Raw genomic sequence first — 24,853 nt, 5'->3', positions numbered from 1 at the left:
TCAGCACATTTACTTCACACGAAAACGATGTAAGAAGAGCCCATTGTGATGAATAGTTATCTAGTATCTGTCGTAATCTTATATTATGTATTGGAGTGATGGCTCAGGGCTTCAGCTCAGTGAACTCACCTTACAGCGACACTCTCCACTGGTCTTGTTACAGTCAGAGTCAAAACCTTTGTCTGTCGGACAGTTACAGGGACCACAGGTCTTGTGACCCCACCAGCCTCTTGGACACGGTAGGTCCGTCCTGTGGAGACGCACATTGTCCGTTAACTTCATTTCATCTGCAGTGGTAACCATGACTACAGTTTAACATCAATGTGGAAAACTGTACTTTTTCTCGCAGTAATGGCCGAAGTAGCTGCTGGGACAGTCACAGGTGTAGCCACGAGAGGAGCTCAGCTTCCTGCTGCACTTTGACTGGTGTTCACAGGGATTCAATGAACACACGTCAGTGCAGTTGGTGCCGTAGAAGCCTGTAAAAATAAAATGAAGCAAAGGTAAATAAATGGTAGTGGCGGTAAACTGTGGTATGGATGGAGAAGAAGACGTCAGTGACAAACAGGCACGAACTGTTACGTGTTACATTTATGGAAAACCCCACATTTTAAAGTGATTTGTTGGATTAAAATGGAGCTTGTTTATAAAGTCACTTTCTAATATCACTCAAAGCACTTTTCAGTACAGTTGAAATTCACACATGCATCTACGTTTATATAGCACTTCGTCGTTTATCACTCATGAATCTCATTCACACGCTGCCAGATGTCAGAAACACTATGTGGTAGGCAGACTGTACGAGCTGGGAATCAAACCACTGATCCTCTGACTAGTGGACAATGCACTCTACCTCCTGAGCCACAAACCATCTGATTTACTACTCTGTTCAATGGCAAGCTATTGATTTTTAAAAACAGAAACAAAATATACAGAACATGGAATATGACACGAGCTGAAATGTTTTAAATCTACAAAGTAACATTTTGGACCCGGACGGTGTTGGGATCCTTGTTCCTGGCGTGTGAACGTGAGCCCGGACTGACCATTGAGGCAGGTGCAGGAGTGGCTGTCCCAGTCGTCGCTGCAGTAGCTGTTGACAGGACAGGGGCTGGAGCTGCAGGGGTCGGGCACGCTGCAGCCCGGCTCCACGTTCACCTTCCTGGCCTGAGACAGACTCAGAGCCCCGCCGACACGCAGGCCCTGCAGGGAAACCAGACAAACACATGGACAGCATGAAACCATGGAGGCACAACCGAGTTCAGGCTTGGCGAGAAACCATCATATCAAAGGAAAGAAAATGTCTAAAACATCAAGTCTCTCACTTTCATGTTTTGAATGGGATGTGTGACAAACACACACGTTTGGAGTCTGTCTAAAAAGCAGGGTAAGTAAAACTGGATTAAATTTGGCTCTTTTTTTTTAATTCCAGTTCCAATTTATTTCAACATGTAGTTGCTTTGCTTTACCTTGAAACATATTCACCACTGCTGGTTAATATAAAACCTAAACATCTATTTCTATAGATGCCTTTCCACCTGCTAAACAAACTCATGTTCACCCGGGGGTTGCTCACTGTTACACCTTCGATATGGTTGACTTTTAGACATTATCACAAATGTGGATATGAACAGGATCTACAGAAGGGACAAACCTGTATACAGCCCCTGAAGCCATGCTGAACTTTCCCATCATGCCTTGCCACACCACCGACGCTCACAGTCTTCAGCTTGGAGTCCTGCAGCTTCCCGTCCACCTGCATACTCGCCTGAAATGTATATGGCACATGTGATTGTTGAGACTGGGAAGATGGAGAAATTTCATTCACAGTGATTTAGACTCAGATAGAACATCTCACCAGGTAGAGTCCATGGTCTAAAGACAACACGGCTTTGTGGTGACTCGCCGCTCCGCCCAGATTGCTGATGTCCAGCTGCAAATGATGCCAGTCTCCATCGTTCACCAGCACCTCCTCCACGCGGGACAGAGTCGAATCTTCGCCTCTGTGCAGCCCCATCAACACACTCCCCCCGCGCAGCTGCATCAGGCAGGGAGAGCACGGAGGAAAAGGGGAAGACACAGCAGGAGGGAGATTGAACCAATGTTCAATAACAGAGGAGGACAGAGGAGAGGAGAAAAACAAGACCACCAAGAGATCAGCAGTGCATCTCAACATGAAGAGAAACACAAGCTCCGACAGTCAGATTTCAAACTGGAAATAGAATATCTGATAGTTGTGAAACATCAAACAGACTCAGGTTAGATGAGCTGAAAAAGTAGCCGAGCACAGGATTGAAAATATAAACTCTTCTGATGTTTCAGTGAGCGTGTGATGACTCTGCATGTTTAGTCTCAATGTCCTCTGACAAAAGTGACGTGCTGCATCTAAGGCGGCCAACAGGTGGAGCTGCATTCTTAAAACCTTCAATCTCTTTGGACTTTCAGGTGAGGACCAATGTCATGACTCTAAATTGACTTTAGGCATAAATATGATTATGAATGGTTTATTGTCTCTGCATAGCTGTTTTCAGACATCCACTCTGGAATCTCTGGATAAACTTTCTCCAGAGTTTCTCCTGCCAGTCCCCCAGTAACAACTCTGGATACTGTCCTAGTGAGCCCAAGTGAGAATACAAATATATATAAGGATAAACAAGAGGAGCCATACACAAAGATGTCCACTTGGAAAGACAATGTCAGATGAGATTGGCTCCAACCTCCCCCCGTTACCCGTAAAGGATAAGTGACCTGTATAGGTAATGGATGGATGGATGGATGATGATGGATAGATAGATGGATGGACTGCTGTCATGATTTCCCTGGACGTCACACCCATGGAGAATGTGTTTTCACTCTTACAGAATTTAGATTTAAATATTGTTTTTGACAATTAGATCCAAGTGGCCTTAAATCATAAAAAAATATGAACCGTAAGAAAAACAACAACAAATTGTTTTTCCCCCAGTTTCTCTAATTTAAGTGTCTTGATGTGAATATATTCTTATTCCCTGGGGGACACGTTGACATTGCTGCGTATTGCAACATTTCAGAGTTTGTAAAATTGTCCACGGAGCGAAATAATATATGATGCAACTTGGCTACAGGCAGGAAGAGACCAGGGTGCAGCCAGACAGCGTGTGTGTGTGTGTGTGTCTGTTTCTGTGTGTCTTAACTATATGTTGCTCTCACCTGTAGCGTGAGGTTGTGCTGCAGGCCAGACGAGATGTGTAGCAGCGTGGCGCTGGCCTGACGTGTGCGGAACATGAGCTCTACATGCCAGGGGACGGACGCCGCCAGGTTATTCCACTGCAACAGGCTGTTGCCCAGGAAACGTTGCGGGCTGGCCATGACTGCAGCAAAAAAAAGAAGAAAGATTTAAAGCAGATAAAACTGTGAGGAGAGAGGAGGAGGCTGGACAGAGGGAGAAGTGATGCAGATAAACAGAGAGTTTCACAGTAAGTGACGTGAGACGATCAATCTCTGATCACTCTCAGAGATAAAGACGTTTTACTCAATCACATGTTCTCATTGGCTTCATAAAACACACAGCTTTTAAAACAAGTATTCGTAATACAGGCCGTTAAGATACAAGGACAGTGAGATAAAAATGTAAAAACGCATATGATTAAAGTCGACCTCCAGTGAGAAAGATGTTTCTCTTCATGTTCACTAACTGTGGTGTTTGAGCTTCACTGTGCAGAATGATGAATGTGCAGCGTTTGACACTAAAAGGCTGTTTCACGCTAATCTGCTGGAGAGGGAGAGTTTCTCTGTGTTCACCTTGACTCTGACTGAAGGCGTGAAAAGGATTTGAACTCATCTGCAAGAGAATATGAAAAGTGAACCAGCGGAAACTAGAAAAACCTACATTGCACTGAGAATGAACTTTTAAGTAAAGTAAGAAATATGATTTGGTTTTTTAACATAGTTTCAAATCCAAAACAAAAAATTGGATTGATTCTGGATTGACTAACAATGGAAACAAACCAAATGTAATTAAAAAAACTTTTGACTGGAAAATTGGACTTTTCTTTGTGAAAAACATGAATCAATAAAACGTGTTGGGGCTCCTACAATAACTTAAACGACTACTTGAAATATTTTTGTACAACAGTAAGTTTCGCCACATCCTTTCAAATGTAGTTTTACTTGTAAAGTCGTGGTGCGTGTGATTGTTCGCTCATGCACTGCTCTCTGGGAGGCACATTCTGGCTCTTTCACACATCAGCACGCTGCCACAGGAGGAGGCTGTGCCTGACGTGCAGCAGCCTCCCTCTCGTTAAACTGTCTCCGGACAAAGTGAAGAAAAACACCTGAGTCACTCAGACTGAAACAACTGATTAGTGACGGAAAATGAACATGATGCACTGCGGCTGTTTGTCTGTCTGTTTGCAGGATTATGCAAAAACTACTATTAACAATTTTATTCAAACTTTTAGAAGGATGTGCTCTGGGCCAAGTTAGAACACATTCACTTTTGGAGCTGATTCAATTAAGGGGATGGATCAAGGATTTAAGGGGAAAGATATATCATTGTGTGATAGGTTTTTTTCTACGTTGTCCCAGGGAATCATTCAGGCATATTAAGGAGACTGATATCTGTGAGTGTTTGTAATGTGTGCCTTGATTGAATTTAAGGGGACTGTGCCGTTCTTGTTTCATTATCTCCACCAAGGCAAAGGAAGAACCCATGAAGTTTCAGTGCAGATCTTGGTAAATGGGTGGCTTCCAATTTCTTCAACATGGTGATACAGAGCGTTAGCCTTGGCATTGATATGCATTCTCCAAGCACCGTTCTACTTTTAGAATTTATCTACTTTCTAAAGTTCCTGTAGAAATACGACATATGGGTCAGACAGACGTTTTACATACACCATCCTCTCTCTCATGAATGTCTGCATCATACACAGGCTCCTCTGATGGTGACGTTGATTTCTCCAGACTATTGTTGGTTATAATGTATTCACAGTTATCAAAGCTCATTAAATCACCTTTGGAGATCAGTAACGTGATCACGCTGCATTATGCTTCGCTGTCCTACTTCTACACCCCCCCACACCTTTTCCTCAGACTTATAGTCTCAATGAAACACACCTGTTCTTATTTGAATGTCCATCTCTGCTCCCTCACTCAGCAAACTTCTAATCCTCCCCTTTTACACTCGATCTGCATGAGAAAACACTTACTCCTATAAATCTTTTACTTTTGGTCTCTTTACTTTGAGCTAAAAACTAAGGTGGTGTTTTTTTGTCGCTGTAGTGAGTTAAAAAGCTAATTTCCCTTCTTCTGTCTCTTCTCAAATTGCTGTAAACCATAAATCAGCAGAGAAAACAGCTGCAGCGGATCAGGTGGAACAAAAACAGACACTGGAGAACACAAGGACAGGAACATGAGCTACGCACTGTAAGTCTTCAGGAGTCAGAGAGTACATACTCTAAACGTGATGTAACATCAACTAAACCAGAAGAAAATTTAACTAAACTAGTGGAGGTTGTAAAACCGCGTGTTAGCTTGTCCAGTGTTAAGGCTCAGGAGCTACTTCAGAATTAGTCCTTGTCATTAGTAAGTCCTCCTTAAACAATTCTACTGTCACTTTCTATTGTTTATGTGCTGGATGTTGTGTGCAGAGCTTTTTATGAACAGTCTATGGTGCAGAGTGAAGTTATAAAACTTTGTGTTCATCCTACCTGGTTTATCTGCAGTGAAGATTTTATATTCAATGTTTTTCATAAAATTAAACTGAATCTGCTTTATTATTGTTCACATGTGTGGTTTACATACAAGTTTGAATGATTTACTGAACTGCTGTCAAATTTTCATATATTACATGTCGGCTATTTCAGAGGTCGACACAATCTTCAGACCCAAGTTCACAACTTTTTTAAATAAAAACTAGATAATTCCGTTCAACTCGGCCCACAGACTGAAGCCACACTGCCTTGCCCACACTGACTGCTATAGAGTGCTGGTCGCCTGTTTTATTTTTTCAAAATACTGATATTTTATTAATTTTGAATGTATAAGTGTGAAGCCAATAAGATGAACAGTTTGCAAGATATGCATTCCACATCCAGACAGATAGACAGACGTTTTAGGAATTAGTAGGTGGATTGAACCGGAAGCAGACAACTTTTCAAATTCGATCCTGATTCTGTCATAAATCTGGTGTTAAATCTGCTGTCATGTGATCACCCTTCGTCTGACTGTGGGTCTAAAATGAAGATGGCTGTTCCCAGAAAGCTGCTATCCCTGATTCGACAAACACAGAGAACTGCAGAAGCTGCAGACTGTGGATTTTTCCACCTGTTATTTTTAAATGCAAATGCACCAGCGTCTGTATTTGACAGTTTCTGCTACTGTTTCCTCGCTGCTTATTTTAGACCTGACAAAGATCCGCCGGGGTCGCAAAGATTTTGGGTCAAAAACTACAGAAAAAAATGACGTCAGCTCTTGTTAAATACACGAGAGCAGCCAACATTTTTCTACTCGGCTTGTTCACCTCGTTCGCAGTTTTGTCCTCCGAATCCAAGTGGGCAATCACAGCTGAAGGAGCCCCACAGGTTCACGCAGGTTCCTCCGTTGAGACACGGGTTGTTGTTGCAGAAATGTCTTTTGGCGGAGCATCCTGGGAGAGGGTGAGAAAATAGGAAGCTGATCTCTCTGTTTGATCTGTCTGATCTCATTATTTCATCACAGTAGCAAAGAGTCAGTGGGTAATAAACTATTCATTGCAGGTACAATGATCATTTCCCTCTGTCTCTGCTTCCCCGCTGTGCTCATTATACTCAGTGTTATTCAATCTCCTCTCATTTGGCTCGTCTTAATATTAAAAAAAATGTTTTACTGCAAAACATTCACAGGTTTAACAGATACAGCCAAAGATATGCATTTGAAACAAAACAGCTGGTCTAAACGCTGCGTACCTGGCAGAGTGCCGTTGTTCGCGATGAAGCCGGCCATGTCTACGTGCTGGTTGTCAATCCGCAGGTTCTTCATGCAGCCCACAAACTGACGGTTCCGAATGGGGAAATCTTCTGGAAGTTTAGGGACTCCTCCGAGGAGCAGGGGGCCAGTCAGGTCCAAAGATCTGATGCAGACACAGAGCCACCAAAAATATTCACACACCCACCTCAACCAAAACACATCAACGATGCTAATGTAGTAAAAAAACAAAAAAACACATGAAAAATTTATCACAGAGATAGTTTTTCTGTGTTATTCTTCTCCCCGGAGATGAAAACAGAAAAAAGGATAAACATCCCGATAAAGGAAAGAGGCAAAGCTCAGCTAACACCCTGGAGATATGGAACTTCATTTCAAAACAAGTTTACGCTTTCATTTAATGAGCCGACTGCAAAGAAACTAATCACGTGAATTACTGAAGTCAATATGGAAGTAATGAGGGAATTTATAGCGAGGAATAAAGGTTATTTATGGAATTATATAGCAAAAGAGATGTTGAGCCTCCACACCTCATACCTCTGCTGATGTATACTCACTTTTTGGATCCTGATTGGCTGCCCTGAGCAGAGCAGGTGTAGTTTCCGATCATGTGACCGAACCTCAGGGCCACAGAGGTGTCGCAGTTGTCCACCGTCAGTATGACGACCTTCTGGTCCGAGGGGCCCTGCGGGAGGCCGGCCTGGTTTAAGGTCGGCTGTGGAGAAAGAAAGAGAGAGAGAGAGAGAGAGAGAGAAACTTACTCCACTTCCTTATGTTTCTGAGGAGACTTCTGTCTAAATAATAATACATACAAGAAACACGCCTTGTGGTAAAAGCACATCTACAGTTGAGAATCTAGAGAACTTTCTTTGGTCTGCTTTTTTTTACATTTTTCTTTCAATTTTCCATCTATCGAGGGTGTAACAGTGCAATCTATGTTTTTGTGCTTTTATCTGTTGTACTGAAATAATGAATCTGTCTATTATCTGTACTGGTTTGAAGGGGGTGCAGGGGGACTGGAGCCAATGAAAGACGATCACAGAAAAATATATAAACAGATGCACACAGATGTGGACGAGTGCAGTTCAGATAAAAGACTAAAGAAAGCTGTCCAGCTTTAGGCCCTATAGCATCACAGTCATTCAAAACCTCCCAAACCATGTGTCAGAAAAATATCACACATCATCATGCTTCTATTTTTAAAACGCTTCAGTATTTTTGGTCGCTGGCTGTTTATAAATAGCACTCTGAAAATGTCTCATCACTCTGCTGCATCTAAGGACGAATCCATAAAGAAGTGCAGAAAATCCAGGGAGTCTCGGCCGCAGCTAATCTGTATTTATGGATTAATATACCAGATGATACTGGTGGTCTAAAACCGGAAAACAAACCACAAACAAATTATTATTTTTGCATCACCCTCAGGTTATTCTCCATTCAGCTCCAGCTCTCTGTAAATGAGCATTTTAATAATTCATATCATAACAGCTAAAACACACACACACACACACACACACACACACACACACACACACACACACACACACACACACACACACACACACACACACACACACACACACACACACACACACACACACACAAGTGAAGGGCTTGCTCTCTGCAGGACACCGTCCCTGTCGACAAAGGAGCTTCTTCATTGTCTGAGAAATCAATAGGGGGGAGAAACAAAAGGAGGCGGGGTCTGCGGGGGAGAGAATGATGATCCTGTCAATAAAAGGTCGCAACCTCTTTTCAAACCGGTCAGTTTGTCTGAGGTCATGTAGGGCTCACATTAACCCTGAGCGCAGGTTCAAGCTGGTGTCGCGGGCTCAGAGCAGTGAGCACCCTGGCTCGCGGCGGAGCGGCTGGGCGGCCTGCAGGCGGGGAGACGGGCTGCTGAGCCGTCAGCTGGTCGGGGCAGGATTTAGTGGGAATTAGCTCGTCTCATGTGCAGAGATGAAACTGAGATCCGGCTCATGGCTGATGGATTGTAAACACACATGAGCTTTACATTTTCATTGTTGGGCCATTTTGGTGAGGTTGAACTAAAATAGATCCTTCGCCACCGGTTTAATAAGCTTCAGGAATGATAATTTCCTGATTGCTCTGATGTTATGATTGCCTTTGTCTTTGCCGTCTGATCCCTTAATTTAAAAGCCTGCAGATAAGACGCCCAGCGGTAGATATACTGGAGGTTTCCCAGGCTGGTGTGACATCTTTAGCAGCTCTGTCATTGTAAGTTTATTAAATTTAAAAAAAGCACAGGCACAGTATAGACTAATGTAACTTTGTCCAAGGCCTGTGTCTCTGTCACTGAGAGGCTGCAGTTAGTTCCATCTCTATACTCGCTCTGTGCCTTGTGCGCATGGATCTCTGAGTGTTGGTGATATAAATTTGATGAGACCAGTATTAACCCTTCATCTGTTTTCTTGCAGCGCCTCACCAACATCACATCATCACTCTCGAGCTGCTTTCAGACATGCACTGAACTCCCAGTTCCTCCACATTTTCTCCAGCTGGCCTCCTAAGTCAGTATAAATTCAGGAGAATTCAATGTGTGAACCCAGCAGGGGATTCACCACGGGCGAGTGGGGGGGTTAATGACGTTTCTAACCCACGACAGACGCAAAAATAAAAAAGCAAAGAGAAAACAAATAGCTCCCGTTGAAAAAGCGGTGACACACACGTAGAAGACACAGATAAAGACAGGAAAACAGAAACATGACTTCTCACTGTGCTGTGGCAGTTTCACTGAAATATGTGTTGACCCGGATGAGAAGAATCTCGTTATAGCTGCTGTGATGTTTCATTCTAAATATAAAATATTTGCCGTACCAAGGATTATAATTCAGTTGAGGGATTAAACTTCATGGACACTGCAAACCTACGACTCTTTCTTCTAACTGGATTGTGACGAGATTGCCCATATTTCTTTTGTTCCATTCAACTGTGGCCAAAATGAAAACAAAACACACACTAAAATAGTATGAATTGTGATTTGTGGCTCAGTAAAAGCACTGAACTGTTTATTTCCTCCACCGATCAGGTTATGTTTTCATTGCGGTTTGTTGTCTTTCTGCAGGATTATTCAAAAACTGATTTCCGTTTTGTTTTCCAGTTTTGTGGAGGGGTGGGGCGTGATTCAATGAAATACATATTACATTTTTGCATCAGAAAAAATGGGCAGAACCAGGACATTTTCTTTAACATGGTGCGATAAGGTGTTTGCCTTGGTGGAGGTGTGCACCGTCTCAGGTCCTCACAAAGTGGAGGTTGATGGAGGTGTCTTATGATGCCTCCCAGAGTTCAGACTGAGAAAACACAGGATGCAAACTGACGGGTTGCTCGGGTTTTATCAACATGTTCAGTTTGATGTCAAGTTAAAACTCGGTGTGAGTCGAGTGTTTGTTTGTATGAGATGATCAAGCTGTTGTGTGCTCTTCTTAAAGATGGTTAGTATCTTCACAGGAGCTCAGTAACAGTCTCAAGCTGTGGACAGATATTTGAAAAGTTCCCCCTCGAGTATAAGAGGCCCTGTTACGGAGCACAGTTCCCACAAGAAGTCACAGCACTTACTCTTGACTGTGACACTCGCTGTTCAACACTGAAATGTTAAGTAGACAGAGACTAAAGGTAGCTTTCTATTTTTCAGTCGATGCTCCTCAAGGCCAATTTGTTACAAATTTGTTGACGATGAAACAAGCAAACACGCCGTGTGAACCGCCAAAGGTGAAATCGTCTGACACGCTCTTTTCCACGGTTTTCCCTTCGCTGTGAAAGCTCTGAAACAGGCAGCGCTCCAGATTGGACGCTCCCTTCACTGACCTCTGCTGTCATCAGTCACGGCTGTTGACTCTCCAATAATGACTGTCTGTCAGGACGTCTTTCTGCCGCACAAAACCCCGTCCTGTCACCCTGATTGGAGCGCACATATTTGCTCAGGACCACATTAAACACTGCTCTCGCCCACCGCTACAGGGGATTATGGGAATATGAGTTCCTTGTCACAGAGAGTGACAGGGGTTGTGCAGGACGAGCATGGCAGAAAGCAGCACAAATATGGTGTTTAAGATTGACTGGAAAAACCATAGCAACAAGAGGGGTCGGCCCTGAAGCGCGGCATCCCCGTACAAAGCCCGAGTCAATACTTCTCTGGGCATTTCTTTACCCTCCTTTCGCTCCTCTCCTGCTCCACTTCTCTGTCCTCGCTGGAGGAACAGAAGGAGAGGGGCACTTTCCCCGGGGCCGCATCATTCACTGCCCGTGCTCCCAAAGGAAGCAGAGCCCGACACAAAGGCAGCGGTCATTGCCATTCTCCACAGTCCCCCGCCATCCATGAAAGCCACATTTCAATCTAAAATGCCCCCTCCCCACCCTGCCCCACCCCCAGTGGACAGGGACGGGTCAGAGTGGGCCACCGTGGGATACCTCGAGTGGGAGGAGCCGTGGTTCTACCTCAGTGACTCACAGGATGTGGAACATGAGGAAGGAAGGGAGGATTAGTTCAGCTCCAGCGGTGGGACTGCAGCTGGACCAGGACACCTCTGGGATCTAAGACTAAACTCTGTATTCACTATAATATAGATATACATGTGATAAATACAACAAAAATGATTTATGAAATGGATGCAAAACATAAACTTAAGCACCTATCAGATCCATCAGAGCATTATCGTCTCAATCTGCAATTCTCCTCAACAGGTTTATACCAAGTTTCAGCTCATTGCTCAGCTGTTTGACCGCCAACTGTTGTGGCTCAATCAGCCACTGCAGGTTGAAAAGAACTCATTTTCCACTACCTGCTCAGCAATTTGTTCATCTAGGACTTGGTAAAGAAAATGAATATCTATATAATAATTGTCACTCAGCCCCAAGCACAAGTGCAGATGAATAACAATGTTTCTCCATGTCCTGGATGTATAGCAAGTCCCCACATCAACTTAAAAAGTGATGTTATGTCACTGTTTTGTTCAAACATTATCTGATATTTCAAATGCAAAAACGTTGATGATGCGCATGTAACCGTCCTTCCTGTGAGAACCTGACTCAGAGAGAGCAGTGACCAAACCCGACTTGAACACTCATTCTGTTTTTATATCTGAGCCTGACACGGTTAAAATGAGCTGAAGCTGAGTTTTTGTTGCCCTGTCACTCAGTTATTGTTACCATGGTAACAGCCTGTTTACCCTGGTTACACATGGGTGGGTACCTCACAGGCACCATGGAACTTTTTACAAATAAAGGCTTGATTGATTTTACACACAAATAAGTCAAATAATCAATTCTTATTGTCTGACCTACATTTCTGTCCCACCTGTCCTGCATATGCATATCTCACAGAATCATCATATCCTCAAACACGCGCCCTACTTACAGATGTAAAATTTCCAGGTCAGTGAAACAACAAAAGAACCAGAGCGTCGTTAAATTTAGTCTAAAAGTGATTAATGAGAAAATAATGTCTTGTTGGCAAAGAACCAGCTTTTTTTCTTCCAAAAGTTGACAAGATTCTCCGCCTTCATCACCAAAATCTGACATGTCCATGTTATCACAGACACTGAAGAGACAATCTGTGCAGCGGGGGTGTTGCCTGGCAACATCTTTATGATGCAAAGTAACTTCCTCAATGGACTAAAATGTCACATGCTGTGTTGGTCCTGAGTGGGAAAGTACTGGGAGAGCAGAGGAAACCGCTCCATACATTCCTTCACCGGGTGAGATGTTGTGAAATGTAATAGTCAGAACATATTTAGTCCAAACTGAGCATGTGTTGAAAACTATTTGCTTTGGGTTTTCACGCTTTCGTTCACTGATTCGTTTAACACCCCTCGTCTGAGTCTCTGCGTCTGTCGGGGTCTGGTTGGATCGTTGGCTCTCTTCCAGATCAGCATGTCAGCAGTGATTCTTTATTCTGACAGAGCAGCAGCACTAAAGAGGCACAACAACACACTTACACTGTGTGTGCTCTCTGGTTCCCTCTCAACACACTGACTCCTCTAAACTAAAAAAAATGAGAGAATGTCGGCGCTGCCAGTTCAATATATCCTAATATACCGAGGGCTCACCATGCTCAACTTTATTAAACAAAAACAGTCAGGCGTTTTGGAAACACACACACTCCCTTTCCTGCGGAGAGTGAGAAGAGAAGATTGATACCTCTCTCATATCTGTATATAAAAAGCTATGGTCTGTTAGCTTCACTTAGCAAAAAGCCTGGAAACAGACAGAGACCATTAGCCTGCCTCTGTCTAATCCATCAATTAATCTCAATGAAAGCATATTACCCAACATGTTGATCTATTCTATTAACTGACATGTTAGACCACAAAATCAATGAGGTCCAATGAAAGATTATGTTAAGAGTCAAACCGTGTAGAGTTCTTTTTCTATTTAATCAATTATTTATATTTAGTAAAATATTCTGGATATGCTTTGGACAAATGAACCGATGAAAACTAACTAAAAATATCTGAAAACCAGAAGAGGCAAATCTGCATATTCTTAATGTGCTTGAGGAATATTTTTTCTCTGCTGATGGATTTTCCGTCGTACCTTGTTGTAGTAGTGGACGTCCACCACGTGCCACAGCCCGTCACTGACGCCTCCGAGGATGTAGGGGGACACTGTAGTCTTGGTTTCACCTGGGAAACAATCACAGAGCTGAATGACAACACAGCTGAAATCGATATGAATTTAAAATAAAAACCACTTGCACGGAAACATAATGATAAAGGATGAATGATCCAGCAACTGTTGTACCTGCAGAGAAGGTGAGCTGAATCTGCTCATTGATGATCTCCATGGCGATGAAGTCATGCTTCTCGTTGAAGCGGCCGTTGTAGAGCAACAAACCGTTTGGCTCTTTGGTGGCAAATCTGGGCAAAAATAAAAAATAAAAAGTACTTTTGTTATGATTTTGCTCAAAATGATCCCTATTTTGCTCATGAAATTACTGAATCTATATTAATTATCTAAGTGAAATGAGACTGTTGATAATTGACAGATTCCTTTTTGTCAACAAATGCTATAAAAAGATCAAACGTTTATTAAGAAATTTAGAATGTCTTTAAAATAAATAAATGAAATAAAAGATGAATGAAGGAGAATAAAACATTTATTTTATATTCATAGTTGATATAGCTTATTCCGCTGTGCTGTAGATCACCACTGTTTTCCAAAACACTAAAATGAGCTACACTTTTACACATGTTCCTTCACTCTACATCGACATACTCAACAAACTAAAACGTTATTTATCCCTGACAGAAAATAGTGTCTAAAAATGTTCTCCTGTTGAAGTACTACAGTGCCCATTACTGAAGATTTAAAAAAAGGAATGTATATCTTTGTAACAGCACCATGTCCGTACCTGTTCTCCATGTTCACAGAGAAAAGAGGGTAGGAAAGAAAGAGGGCAGTGGTCCGGTTTGGCCTATTTAAAAATATGTTCCTTTCTCAATGAAGTGCTGTTCCCACAATTATAGTGTGATGTTTAACTTACTATAATGAAGATGATGATTTATCAACACTGATTAAATTTTGCTATTGATAAGTAAGGGTTAATTGTGAGCATTCAGTCACGTTAGATAAAAAAAAAGTCATATTCGCAGCACAGACAGAGTGAAGGAAATCAGAATCTGCGTGCTGTGAATTGATTTCCCTGAGCCGCATTAAACGTCACACTACAACACCGAGAGACAGGAAAGTAGGGCAATGTTAAACCAGCAGGGTGGAGGAACACATTATTGTAAGTGAAGAGGAAACGTGCAGGAAAAGACAGTTCAGAGTAATGACATCTTCAGAACATATTTATATATCACAGGGGAAAAAAAGGGATTTAACATCAGCCTCAGATTGACATATCTGCATTGGGATGGTAAAAATAAAAAATACTCTGGTCGTCGTGCTGCATGATCCTCGCATATTAATATAATATTGCTATTTATCTGCATACACAGAGTTCAAACTGTGCTACTGGAGCCTTCACTCTATAACGGGGATCAAAGTATGTGTTGGAGCACTTGGTTTAAAAATATCGCACTTTACCTGTCAGCTGTGCTCTGTAGTCGTAAATCTGATCCTGTGGAAATGGGTCACTGGAATACGTGTGTGTGAAAGTGTGTTATAACAAAGAAACGGGATTTATCCTTCATCCATCCCACACTGGACCCAGCAGTGAGTCTCCAGTGCACATCTGCCAAGTGAGCGGTGTGCAAAGCGTCATGCCATCTGTACTTTCTGGTCACTTCCTCCATTAACATGCGGCTTAATCTTTTCTCAAAGGGCTGATTAGCTCTGTTTCACAAAGGTCAATCTGAATCTGACTCTGAAATGATGAAAACCACCAAATCAGTGTGACTGTCCCCTTTTCTCTGAGGCCAAATCGGAGCTGCAGCCACCATCAAAGCCTTTGTTAGCGGAAAGATGTCATTCATACGTCCAAATATCTATAAGATACATCCTCCGAGAGAACATGACAAAGCCTCCCCCTTTTCAGTCTCCAGGCTTTGAGGGTAAACTGTAAACATAATACTGTTTGTGCAGTATTCTCTTGCTGGAGAGGAGCTGGGGGGCACGGCACTGCTGACCTGCTTTCTGAGGAAAACGATAATCATGACCTCCTAGGAAAGAGGATGCCGATGCTGCAGCTGATAACACTGTAACTGAAGAGATGCTGCTCAGACAGACACTATACATCCAGTAAAAATAACACAGTGTCAGCTGGAATCACCATCCAAGAGTCTATTTCTCTTCAGCGGGCTTTCACTCTTTGACTTATCGATTTAAAAGGCTGCTCCGAGTTGCCCCCCCGAGCCCTCTGAACTATGAGAGTAATCAGCCGGAACTAAACACTGACTCAACTGGCATCACTGCGTCTCGCATTAGGCACCCATCAGTAAAAATAACAACCAGTCTGCCCTTATGTAGGGGACTGTGTCACGCTATGCTAACATGCTGCAATGCACAAGACGTGTGCAGTGGGGAGGAAAAAAACATGAGCAATTTATTGATTTTACAACCAACCTAAGTGTGAAATACAGGAAACAGAAATGTGTGTTTGATCATGTACTTCACATGAAGGGCTGGAAAAGGAGGAGAAGCAGCCTGTCAATCATATTTTAAAGATATGTACTGTATCTTTAGCTGGTGAATCCACCACTTTGGTCCAGACTAAAATCTCTCAATAACTCCAAGATGAGGTTTTTTTTGTTGCAGAGATTCAAGGCCCCAACATCAGAGTCGTGCACAGGGAGAAATCAGAAATTAAAATGATTGTGCAGGGGTTTTTTTAACACCTAAATCAGCTTACATGTTTTATTGTGAAAGCCTTTGACCCCTTCACTTCCTCTCAGATAACCATCACAACTGACAGCAAACGATCAAGTACCTTAAAATGGTCAACAGTGATGGTTCTCAGTGGCTTTGCTGCTTGTAAAAAGTGCAGAAAGGAATTAGCTTTCCAAGAACACAACTCAACCACTAAAACAAGGCCACGGCCCATTTGATGTGAGTGTCTATGTGTATGAAGCATGTGTGTTTAGTCACAGGTGAAGGGCCGGGTCACAGGACACACGTTAACAGCTCTGGGTGGGCCTAGATTTGACTTGGAGATAATTGTGGGGCAACAGGTCAAGTACGGAGCTTTGCGGCTGTGTGTTTGCAAAAGTGGCCTCAATTTGTCAAATTATTTATTTTTGTGATAAGAGTGACAATATTGCGGTTGAGCATTAGAGCTACTATGGTGTTACTAAGCCTCACAGAACTATCATCAGTCGGAGAAACAGGATCGTCCTCTGTTCACTGATCCCATCACACACTGTGCTTTTTGGTGAAATCACAGCTCTTTAATTGATAAGCTCCGGAGCCAAAGGTCGGGATGGAGAGAAACCTCAAATTAGCCGTCACTCGGAGGGAACAAGATGCACCTCGTGAGTGGTTTCTCATAACAGAAGCTCTTTCTGTGAGAAACCCGATCAGCGCCGGCTCAGGTGACAGAGCCACTTGTTGACCTCACCTGCCTGGAGCTCGCGGTGTCTGCACCTTTTTACACACAACTACTTCACAGCTTCTCTCTGATACACAGGCCGCGTTTCAAAACTGGTTCGAGCAGTTCTCCATCAAAAAAAGGTCTGTCATCCGAACCAGGCTTTGAGAAGACTCCACAAAGCTCACAAGGGGGATATGATTTCCACTGGCGGCCATTGTGAGCGTCAAACCCTGCCAAGCATGTCTAAGGTGACATGGATTACAATAAGTACAGCAAAATGGCCGGACACGTTCCCTGTGATACCGTTGGAGAGGTGATACTTGTTGTTACTTGTTGTGACAGATATCAAACACAACGGACAGCTTTTATCATTGACTAGATTTCATATCATGCAGATCGAAGCTTTCAGCGTTTTTTCATTGATTTCACAGCTCATCAGCTGATTTCTAAATCCCCCCCCCCACGGACACACTCTCACAAACCACCGCCAAATGATCTACCGTACACGTTTAAAGCTTAAGCTTCGATTTCAACCTCAAACTGCTGCACCTGCATCACAATAACTGATTCTAACACTCGAGGGACTGCGAGACACAAAGACAATTACTTGTTAGACAAAACCCCCCCATCTCCAAGAAGTAACACTTCTATACAACTAATGATGTTTCCTGTGGAAGGTGAAAATAACAGTAGCACTAACTATGATATTCACCGCTACTGCAGTAATGTGAAACAAAAGCAAAAAGGAAAAACTAACTTAAAACTGTCACGTCATGCTTTTAAAACTAAAGTAATGAAATCTGCAGGAGACAGCTTTTTCTTTTTGTGCTGTGTAGCAAAGTTGAAAATCTGTTGAGCTCAAATCTACTTTTGCTAAATGCTAATTATGGCATAAGATGCAGCACCTCCAGCTCTCAAAGAAAGTGCCAGCGTTAGCAATAACATTCGCTTTATGTTAGGCTATTAAATCAAATCAATTTGACTTTGTACCTAAAAAAATCATCTTCTCTAAAAAATACAGAGCTGATACTCTCTACAGTGTGACAGGAAAATAAAAAGCCTAAACTATTTGATAAGAATTTCCTCAAACTAACATGTCTGCATACACCATGACTACATGCTCTTCTGAAGTCGGTCTCTCTCAGGCTTCAGGGAGACGGTGGTAGAATTGTCTGGCCTAAGAGTGACCAGTGACACTGACTGTAATCAGATCACACCCACTTTTAGCTGAAGTCTCCTCTCCACAAACACAGCTCACATTCTTTCCAACACTTACCACACAATCTGCTCTGTGTGCAGCCGACCTGATATTCACCAGGCTTCAGCAGCGCTTCTATATTTTTAGCACAGATTCTATGATCCGACACCAAAGTGACTCTACAGATGATGGTTGTTGTTCAATGATCCCATTATTGCTATTAAACGCCATTACGGTTACATAAATGTGAGTAGGGGGAGAGCACTTCAGTGGGTGTGCGGAGGCAGGATGTGGGGGAGGACAGGGAGTGAATCACAGATTGGAGGTGATGCAGGTGAGCTGTGGCTTGTTGCAGGGAGGTGGAGGTGCTTACGTGAGAGACAGGGTGAAGTGAAAGCGCTGGCGGAGGCCCTTGAAGGTCAGGAAGGAGTGCTGGGGGAAGTTGCGCGTGGTCATCTCACAGTAGGGCTTCTCGAAGCCGCCCGGCGGACAGTCGCACTTAAACCCGCCGATGAGTAGGTTGACGCAGGAGCCGCCATTCTTGCAGACTCCCGCGGCACAGCGGCCGGAGCGGGACGACAGCTCGCAGTGCTCTCCTGGACACCGAGATGGATGGAGGAGGAGAAAAGAGGAGAGAAATGAGGATTAATATTGTTTGTGACAAGCAGCGTTGCCTCAGTCGTCCCCGTGGCTTCCACCTCAGGGAATTCACACCGCTATATTCCATCTTTCTATCTTTATAGCTGTTCTATATGTGCCAATATAGAGAGTAACATTATCCACCTCATATCAGTGAGATATACAGTTGCACTGTCAAACAGATGCAGGACGGGAGGAAAAATAAGTTGTGACATTGCTGAAAAAGTGTATTAGTGGAAATCTGTCTTTCAATCATGGACTCTGTTATTTTATTGAATCTGTGTGTCACACCAGCATGACTCGCCCTCCTCCCTCAGCTGCAGTTTGAGCTGTATTCACATTCCACCTCATGGCTGAACGCTGTAAGTGGTTTATGTATTCATAAAACAAAGATGATTGCAGTTTCATGCAGACAGAAGCGGCTCGTGATGATTATTCTCAGCTCAGGTCATGATTACACCATCACAGCACTGGGCAGCTCCGACAGCGACAGACTGAAACACACAAAGTGTGTGAAGGAGAGGTGTCGCTCCTTCCTGCTGCCGTCTGACTGTACAATCAGCTCTGCTCACAGTCGACCACAAGCACTAAATATATCTCACTTTTTTCTCACGTTTTAACTAATTCAACTGTGCAAAATGTATTTCTGTTTGTGCAATTTTCAATATCATATATGTGCAATCCTGCCACACTGTATATTCTGTTTACACAGTGTATCATATTTCTATTTGTACATTTCCTCATGTTTATATTGCTTATTTATTTATTTATTACTTCAATTGGTGTTTCTATCGGTCACTACCCCCCCTATGTTGCTGTAACACGGCAAATTTCCTTTTTTTTGCCTTGGTATTTTGCTTTAATTGGATACTTGAGATATAAAAGGAAGGTACATAGGTTTATTTATAGCTCATTTACCGCTACAATTTCACAAAGTGCTTTAATGTAAATTACACTCCTGAAAAACATATCAATTAAACACTATTGGCAATGACAGCAAACAGAAAAGTTAAAATCACCAACAGGAACAACAAGCTCCAAACAGACTAGGAAATAAGCCAAAATAACAGGCAATGAATAAAATAGAGCAGCTTTTCAAACAGCCAAACCAAAAGCCTGTCTGAATAAAAACATTTTAGCTGCTCCATAAAGACGTCAAAAGACTCGAGGAATCACAACGACAAGGGGAGATCATTCAGTATATCGGCTGCAACACCTTTAAAAGCACGGCCACCTCAGCTTTTATAGCAGGCTTGAGGGACAGTCAGTGATTTGAACTAAGAGCCCATTAGCTGTATGAGGGGGGGAGGGGCTCAGCAATAAACTGGTGTGTTGACCACTCAAGGCTCCAGTACTTTAATACAATTTAGTTGGAAGCAAGCAAAGAGAGGATGAAATAATTTAGCTGGTAACTAATGGCACTCAGTAGAGTCCATACCTCCGCCAAGGCCCAAAAGTCTCCTTTAATTCAGTCAAGCAGCACCAAATATCACTCACCCATAAATATCACTTCCCTAAATGTACTTTTTTTTAATCAAGATCCATGAATCATTCCCTGGTGATAACAGTAAATATGTCGAAAAACGCCACAACGTTAAAAACAGTGAAAAACCTCCACCAATGCCAAACAGTCTCTTTATGAAACCACGTTTAAATGCACTAGAACCAGATTTTATGGATCAGCACCAAATTGCAAAATGTGCGTAAATATCAGCCCCCTTAGAATGCCACATTTGTTTCACCCCCCCCCATCTCTCAATGTTAACGACAGTGAAGAGGAATTCCTGATTCAGATCCACACCAAAGTTTGTGGAAGTTTCTTGGGAATCTATGGTATTTTTTTGCGTAACCCTGCTAACTAACAGTCAAAGGCAGATGAAGACATAACCTCCTTGGTTGAGGTTATAATTGGAAGATTATTATTGGATGCAATTATCAATGAAAAAAGTGAGTTTAGTTTAGCAGGCCTAGATTAACACCGAGCTGAAGTGTGGGTGTGGATTGAGACACTGGACTTCAGGTCACATCAGGCCAGCAAAGCAACAATCACACTGCGAAGGCGTGGGTCAGCGCAACACCGATACTATAAGAGAGCGACACACGGCGAGACTGTGACCCTGTGAAGTCCAACTCACATGTGGCATTTGTCTGGATCGTTGGGACTGGGAGGCTGCAGCAGTTGCTCGGGCGCGACCGCTCGCTCTCCCATGCGTGAGCTGGAATTTGTGTCAACGCCACACAGCCAGCAGTGTGGAAGACTTCTGCAGTGTTCAGCGCTACTGTAACACTGGCACAAACACACACACAGAGCCCACATCTTCATCCAACACCACTGACACACACACACACACACACACACACACACACACACACACACACACACACACACACACACACACACACACACACACACACACACACACACACACACACACACACACACACACACACACACACACACACACACACACACACACACACACAGGCCTTTTATTTACTCTGTGTCTATTAATCACTCCATTCACAGGCCACTGAAAGCCAGTGTCCTGCTGCTGTTGTCCCTCTATACGTGCATTCAGTCAGACTACACTGACAGGATGCTGGATGAGATGTTGAAGTGGACGATAATGAATCGGAATATTTGTTGATTTATTTATTTATTTATAGACAAATAAAACAGTTGTATTTACATGGAATAAATACTAAGGGTGACAGACAAGTGAGGTGAAATGAGTTTTACTGATTCTGCCATAACAGCCATTTGGAGAATCCACCTAACCACGTCCCAGCTTTATTTCATTTTGTTAGCGTGAAATTTGTCACAGATAATGTTCAGATGTTGTACTAAATGAATTAGAGATTTTAGGCTACAACTGCATTATTACAATTATTATTATTATTTTGAGCAGGGGACTGATAAGGCAGGTATAAAGAGGTTAAAACACAAAGAAGGAAAATGAATCCGCAAGACAGCGATTTAATTAGTTATAATGTTGGTTAAATGAATTAACGCTTTGCAGTTTGACAAACCCGTTGACAGGTTGTGGGCCCATGTGAAGCTGGTTTAGATCTTCAGCCAACAGTTTGTTTCATCTCATGAGGGAGAGCTCCTCAGATGAACTCCTGACCTCTCACTTTTATGAAAAGTGCAGCCGAGCGTCAAGGGAAAAACCACTGGTTAAAGATTTACTGACATTATCATTGTTAGAAGAAAGAAAAAACTAAACATTTTGTCACTTTAGGTTTTATTAATGAAGGTTTTTATGACTTCCCAATAGGTTTCTTTTATCTATAAGCTCTATAATTGATTATCACTGATCTGTAAAGCATCAGTAAATGTTTTTTTAACATTTACTTCAGCCATCAGAGACAACTTCATGAGTGTGAAGAAGAGAGAAAATCCACACAGCTACAGCGACTGTGTCTCTATCAGAAGTCTGAGGAAGAGCCTTGGTGCTGGAAAATGTCACAGGAAAATGTGTGTGGGTTTTCTCTCCTTTTCAAAAGGTTTGTGATGATTTGTCGATCCAGCGCCAATCAAACAATCTTTTACTGGATGTGTGTGTCGTTCAAGAAACAACAGAATGGTGTCGTAGCCTCTGTCCCCTGTCAGCCTGTCATGTTCCTACTGATGCCGCCTGATGATAAACAGCCACTGCTGACCAGCCGGCTGGAAAATAAAGCCATTCTGTTACAGTGCTGTCAGTCTCATTATTAATTCAGCAACTCGCTGAAGGCAATACACTACTTGTTTCTTTAAGCCACCGCCGCTGTGGTCAAATAATGCACCAGCCCAGAGCTGTGTTAAACATATAGATACTCAGGTGGTGGGATTTCACTGAGAGATATATTCAACAGTTCATTTTGGTGGCTGTACCTCACTGTTAATATTAAAGGCTCATCAGTGGTTATAGTTGATACCTGTGGGACGTTCAGGTGCTTTGTGTTGCCAGGTAAGCATCTCAGCGGGGTGGGGACGGGCTCAGTCACAATTCCACTAAATATCCTGATCAATAATTCAAACACATCTCCTCTGCTCTATTTGCGTCCGGTCCTAGCGCCCACACACTGTCTGCTGCCAGCATGAATCATTAACTCAGCCAATTGCACAGACACCTCAGAGATCCTGTGTTTACTCAACCAGCGGCTACGAGCTTTAACATTTGTTTTTAATAAATCTATATACCTGACTGAACATAAAGATTGTATATAAACTGTACATAAGCATTTCTGCAGAAATTAATATTAATATTTGAAATAATAAGTGAGTGAATGGATCAAAAAATACATTAGATATATTAAAAGATGTATTGAACTAGGCAAACATCACCTTGCCTTTCAGCGAGAGACAAAAAATAAAAAAATAAGACCGCCAACTGGCCAGCTTCCTAAAAGCAACGGTAGCTCAAATTCATATGAGAAATCCACACTAGGTATTATTTATTCATTTGGCTTTGTATCTATTGATTCATCTCATTTGTTTGATGGATAATTAGACCTTACAAGAGAATTCTCAAAAGTTGTGGTGTAACTGTGCAGCACAAACTGTTCTTGCAGACTGGCCAGGTTTCCTCTGAGATCTTATACCTGAACAGGTGTGTCACTGCTGCCAGGCAACACAGGGGCATTAGCTCTCCTGAGTGAGTGAGACAGAGCCGCTGGATCCCTCGGGACACAGCAGCGCTCCGAGCTCAGGGACGCTGAGAGATTCGCCTCCACAACAGCAGAGACTCGGTTTGTTCAAAACTCTGATATGAGGAGGTGATGTCAGCACAGTCAAAGAGCTTCAGCTGACGCAAGCACTCACTACGGATTATGATCAAATCTTATTTTCGAGTTATAGACAATCCAGAGGCTAAGGATCAAACACACTGAAACATGTCTCATTAGACTTAATTCAAAGAGAACATCAATAAAAAGTGTAAAGTCTCAACCCTGTCACTGTGCAGTGTCTGTTAGTCTGGCTGTCAATTTATCTACAGTTTTCATCAGATTTATACATTTATTTAACTATTTGAATGAGTTATCAAATCTGGTGCAGAGGCTCTGCAAATAACATTGCAGTAACTTGGGTGTAGCTCTACAACATTTGTCCAATCATTTGGTTTATTAAAGCTCATAGAGTCACTATGCATGACTACAGACTCTCGTCTCTTACAACCATGTTTCTCACAAACTTTCTGATGTTATAGTATGACCTAAAAGGGGGGGGGGGGGGGGGGGGGGACGGACTTCTGGCGACATGTAACGCCCATAAGACAAGTCACACATATGAGAAAAGCAACTAATTATTCTGCAATAAAAGAAAATAACATAACAACATGTCCTATTAGGGTGGTCGCTGATGGTTGTATGTCTGTCATGTAACTGTTACATGGCATCACTAACAAACATAACTACAGCGTTTAAATGCTCTTTCATTTCAACTCCTGTGTTCATGCCATCACTCAGTGGGAAACTGTAGAGGATTTCAGTGCTTGGCCGGTGTTCATTTCAAACACTGGTGTGAGGTGATTTGAAAATAGGAGTGTGAATATTCACCAGCTTTTGTTCCACACGCGTCTCTGCACATTAAAACCCTTCAAACCCTTCCTAAATTACTGAAGGAAAATAAACAACTTTCACACATGAAAAGGAAAAAGGTCGGTTGTTAGACATGATACGTTTCAGTCGTCTCCATACAGACAGTCTGATGTGTGTTTTAAAAGAAATGCGTGAGAACTTAAGGAGAAGAACATCTTGTCGTTCAGCGTCTACAGAACGACTGAGCCGAGACAAACCGTCCACTCTGTCCTTTAGAAGAACAGCAAAGATGGTGGCTGTTAATATTTTTTCATTTTCTTTCCTGCTACCATCTGGCAACGCCTACGGTCCAACAGTTGCCCACCACACACACACAAACACACACAGACATCTATGCACCATTAACACATAAACATGCCAACTTTCTTACACACGCATAATCACAGCTATTCAGCACTTAGCTAACCAACCGAAACACGCACGCACACGCACACACAGAGAGAGAGAGAGAGAGGGAGAGAGAGAGAGAGAGAGAGAGAGAGAGAGAGAGAGAGAGAGAG

At 42.7% G+C, this 24,853-nt stretch overlaps 2 protein-coding genes across 4 annotated transcripts in view; one reads left to right on the top strand and one right to left on the bottom strand.

Moving 5' to 3' along the window:
* Positions 1–24,853, top strand: part of LOC117761837 (olfactory receptor class A-like protein 4) — a 946,130-nt gene that overhangs the window by 805,741 nt on the left and 115,536 nt on the right. The gene's annotated exons all lie outside the window — the stretch shown is intronic.
* celsr2 (cadherin, EGF LAG seven-pass G-type receptor 2) overlaps positions 1–24,853 on the bottom strand; it is a 63,705-nt gene that overhangs the window by 12,303 nt on the left and 26,549 nt on the right. For all 3 annotated transcript variants that reach the window (XM_034585990.1, XM_034585991.1, XM_034585992.1), the window contains exons 3-14: positions 18,505–18,727; positions 13,705–13,820; positions 13,498–13,586; positions 7,500–7,657; positions 6,924–7,087; positions 6,500–6,625; positions 3,190–3,350; positions 1,859–2,038; positions 1,655–1,768; positions 1,047–1,203; positions 338–479; positions 130–250 (exon numbers count right to left, since the gene is read on the bottom strand). In XM_034585990.1, coding sequence (XP_034441881.1) covers positions 130–250; positions 338–479; positions 1,047–1,203; positions 1,655–1,768; positions 1,859–2,038; positions 3,190–3,350; positions 6,500–6,625; positions 6,924–7,087; positions 7,500–7,657; positions 13,498–13,586; positions 13,705–13,820; positions 18,505–18,727 — 1,751 coding nt within the window. The remainder of the gene's footprint in view (positions 1–129; positions 251–337; positions 480–1,046; positions 1,204–1,654; positions 1,769–1,858; positions 2,039–3,189; positions 3,351–6,499; positions 6,626–6,923; positions 7,088–7,499; positions 7,658–13,497; positions 13,587–13,704; positions 13,821–18,504; positions 18,728–24,853) is intronic.

This window comes from Hippoglossus hippoglossus, chromosome 5, assembly GCF_009819705.1.
Source record: "Hippoglossus hippoglossus isolate fHipHip1 chromosome 5, fHipHip1.pri, whole genome shotgun sequence".
Classification (NCBI taxonomy): domain Eukaryota; kingdom Metazoa; phylum Chordata; class Actinopteri; order Pleuronectiformes; family Pleuronectidae; genus Hippoglossus; species Hippoglossus hippoglossus.
This window is presented reverse-complemented; position numbering and strand designations above follow the sequence as displayed.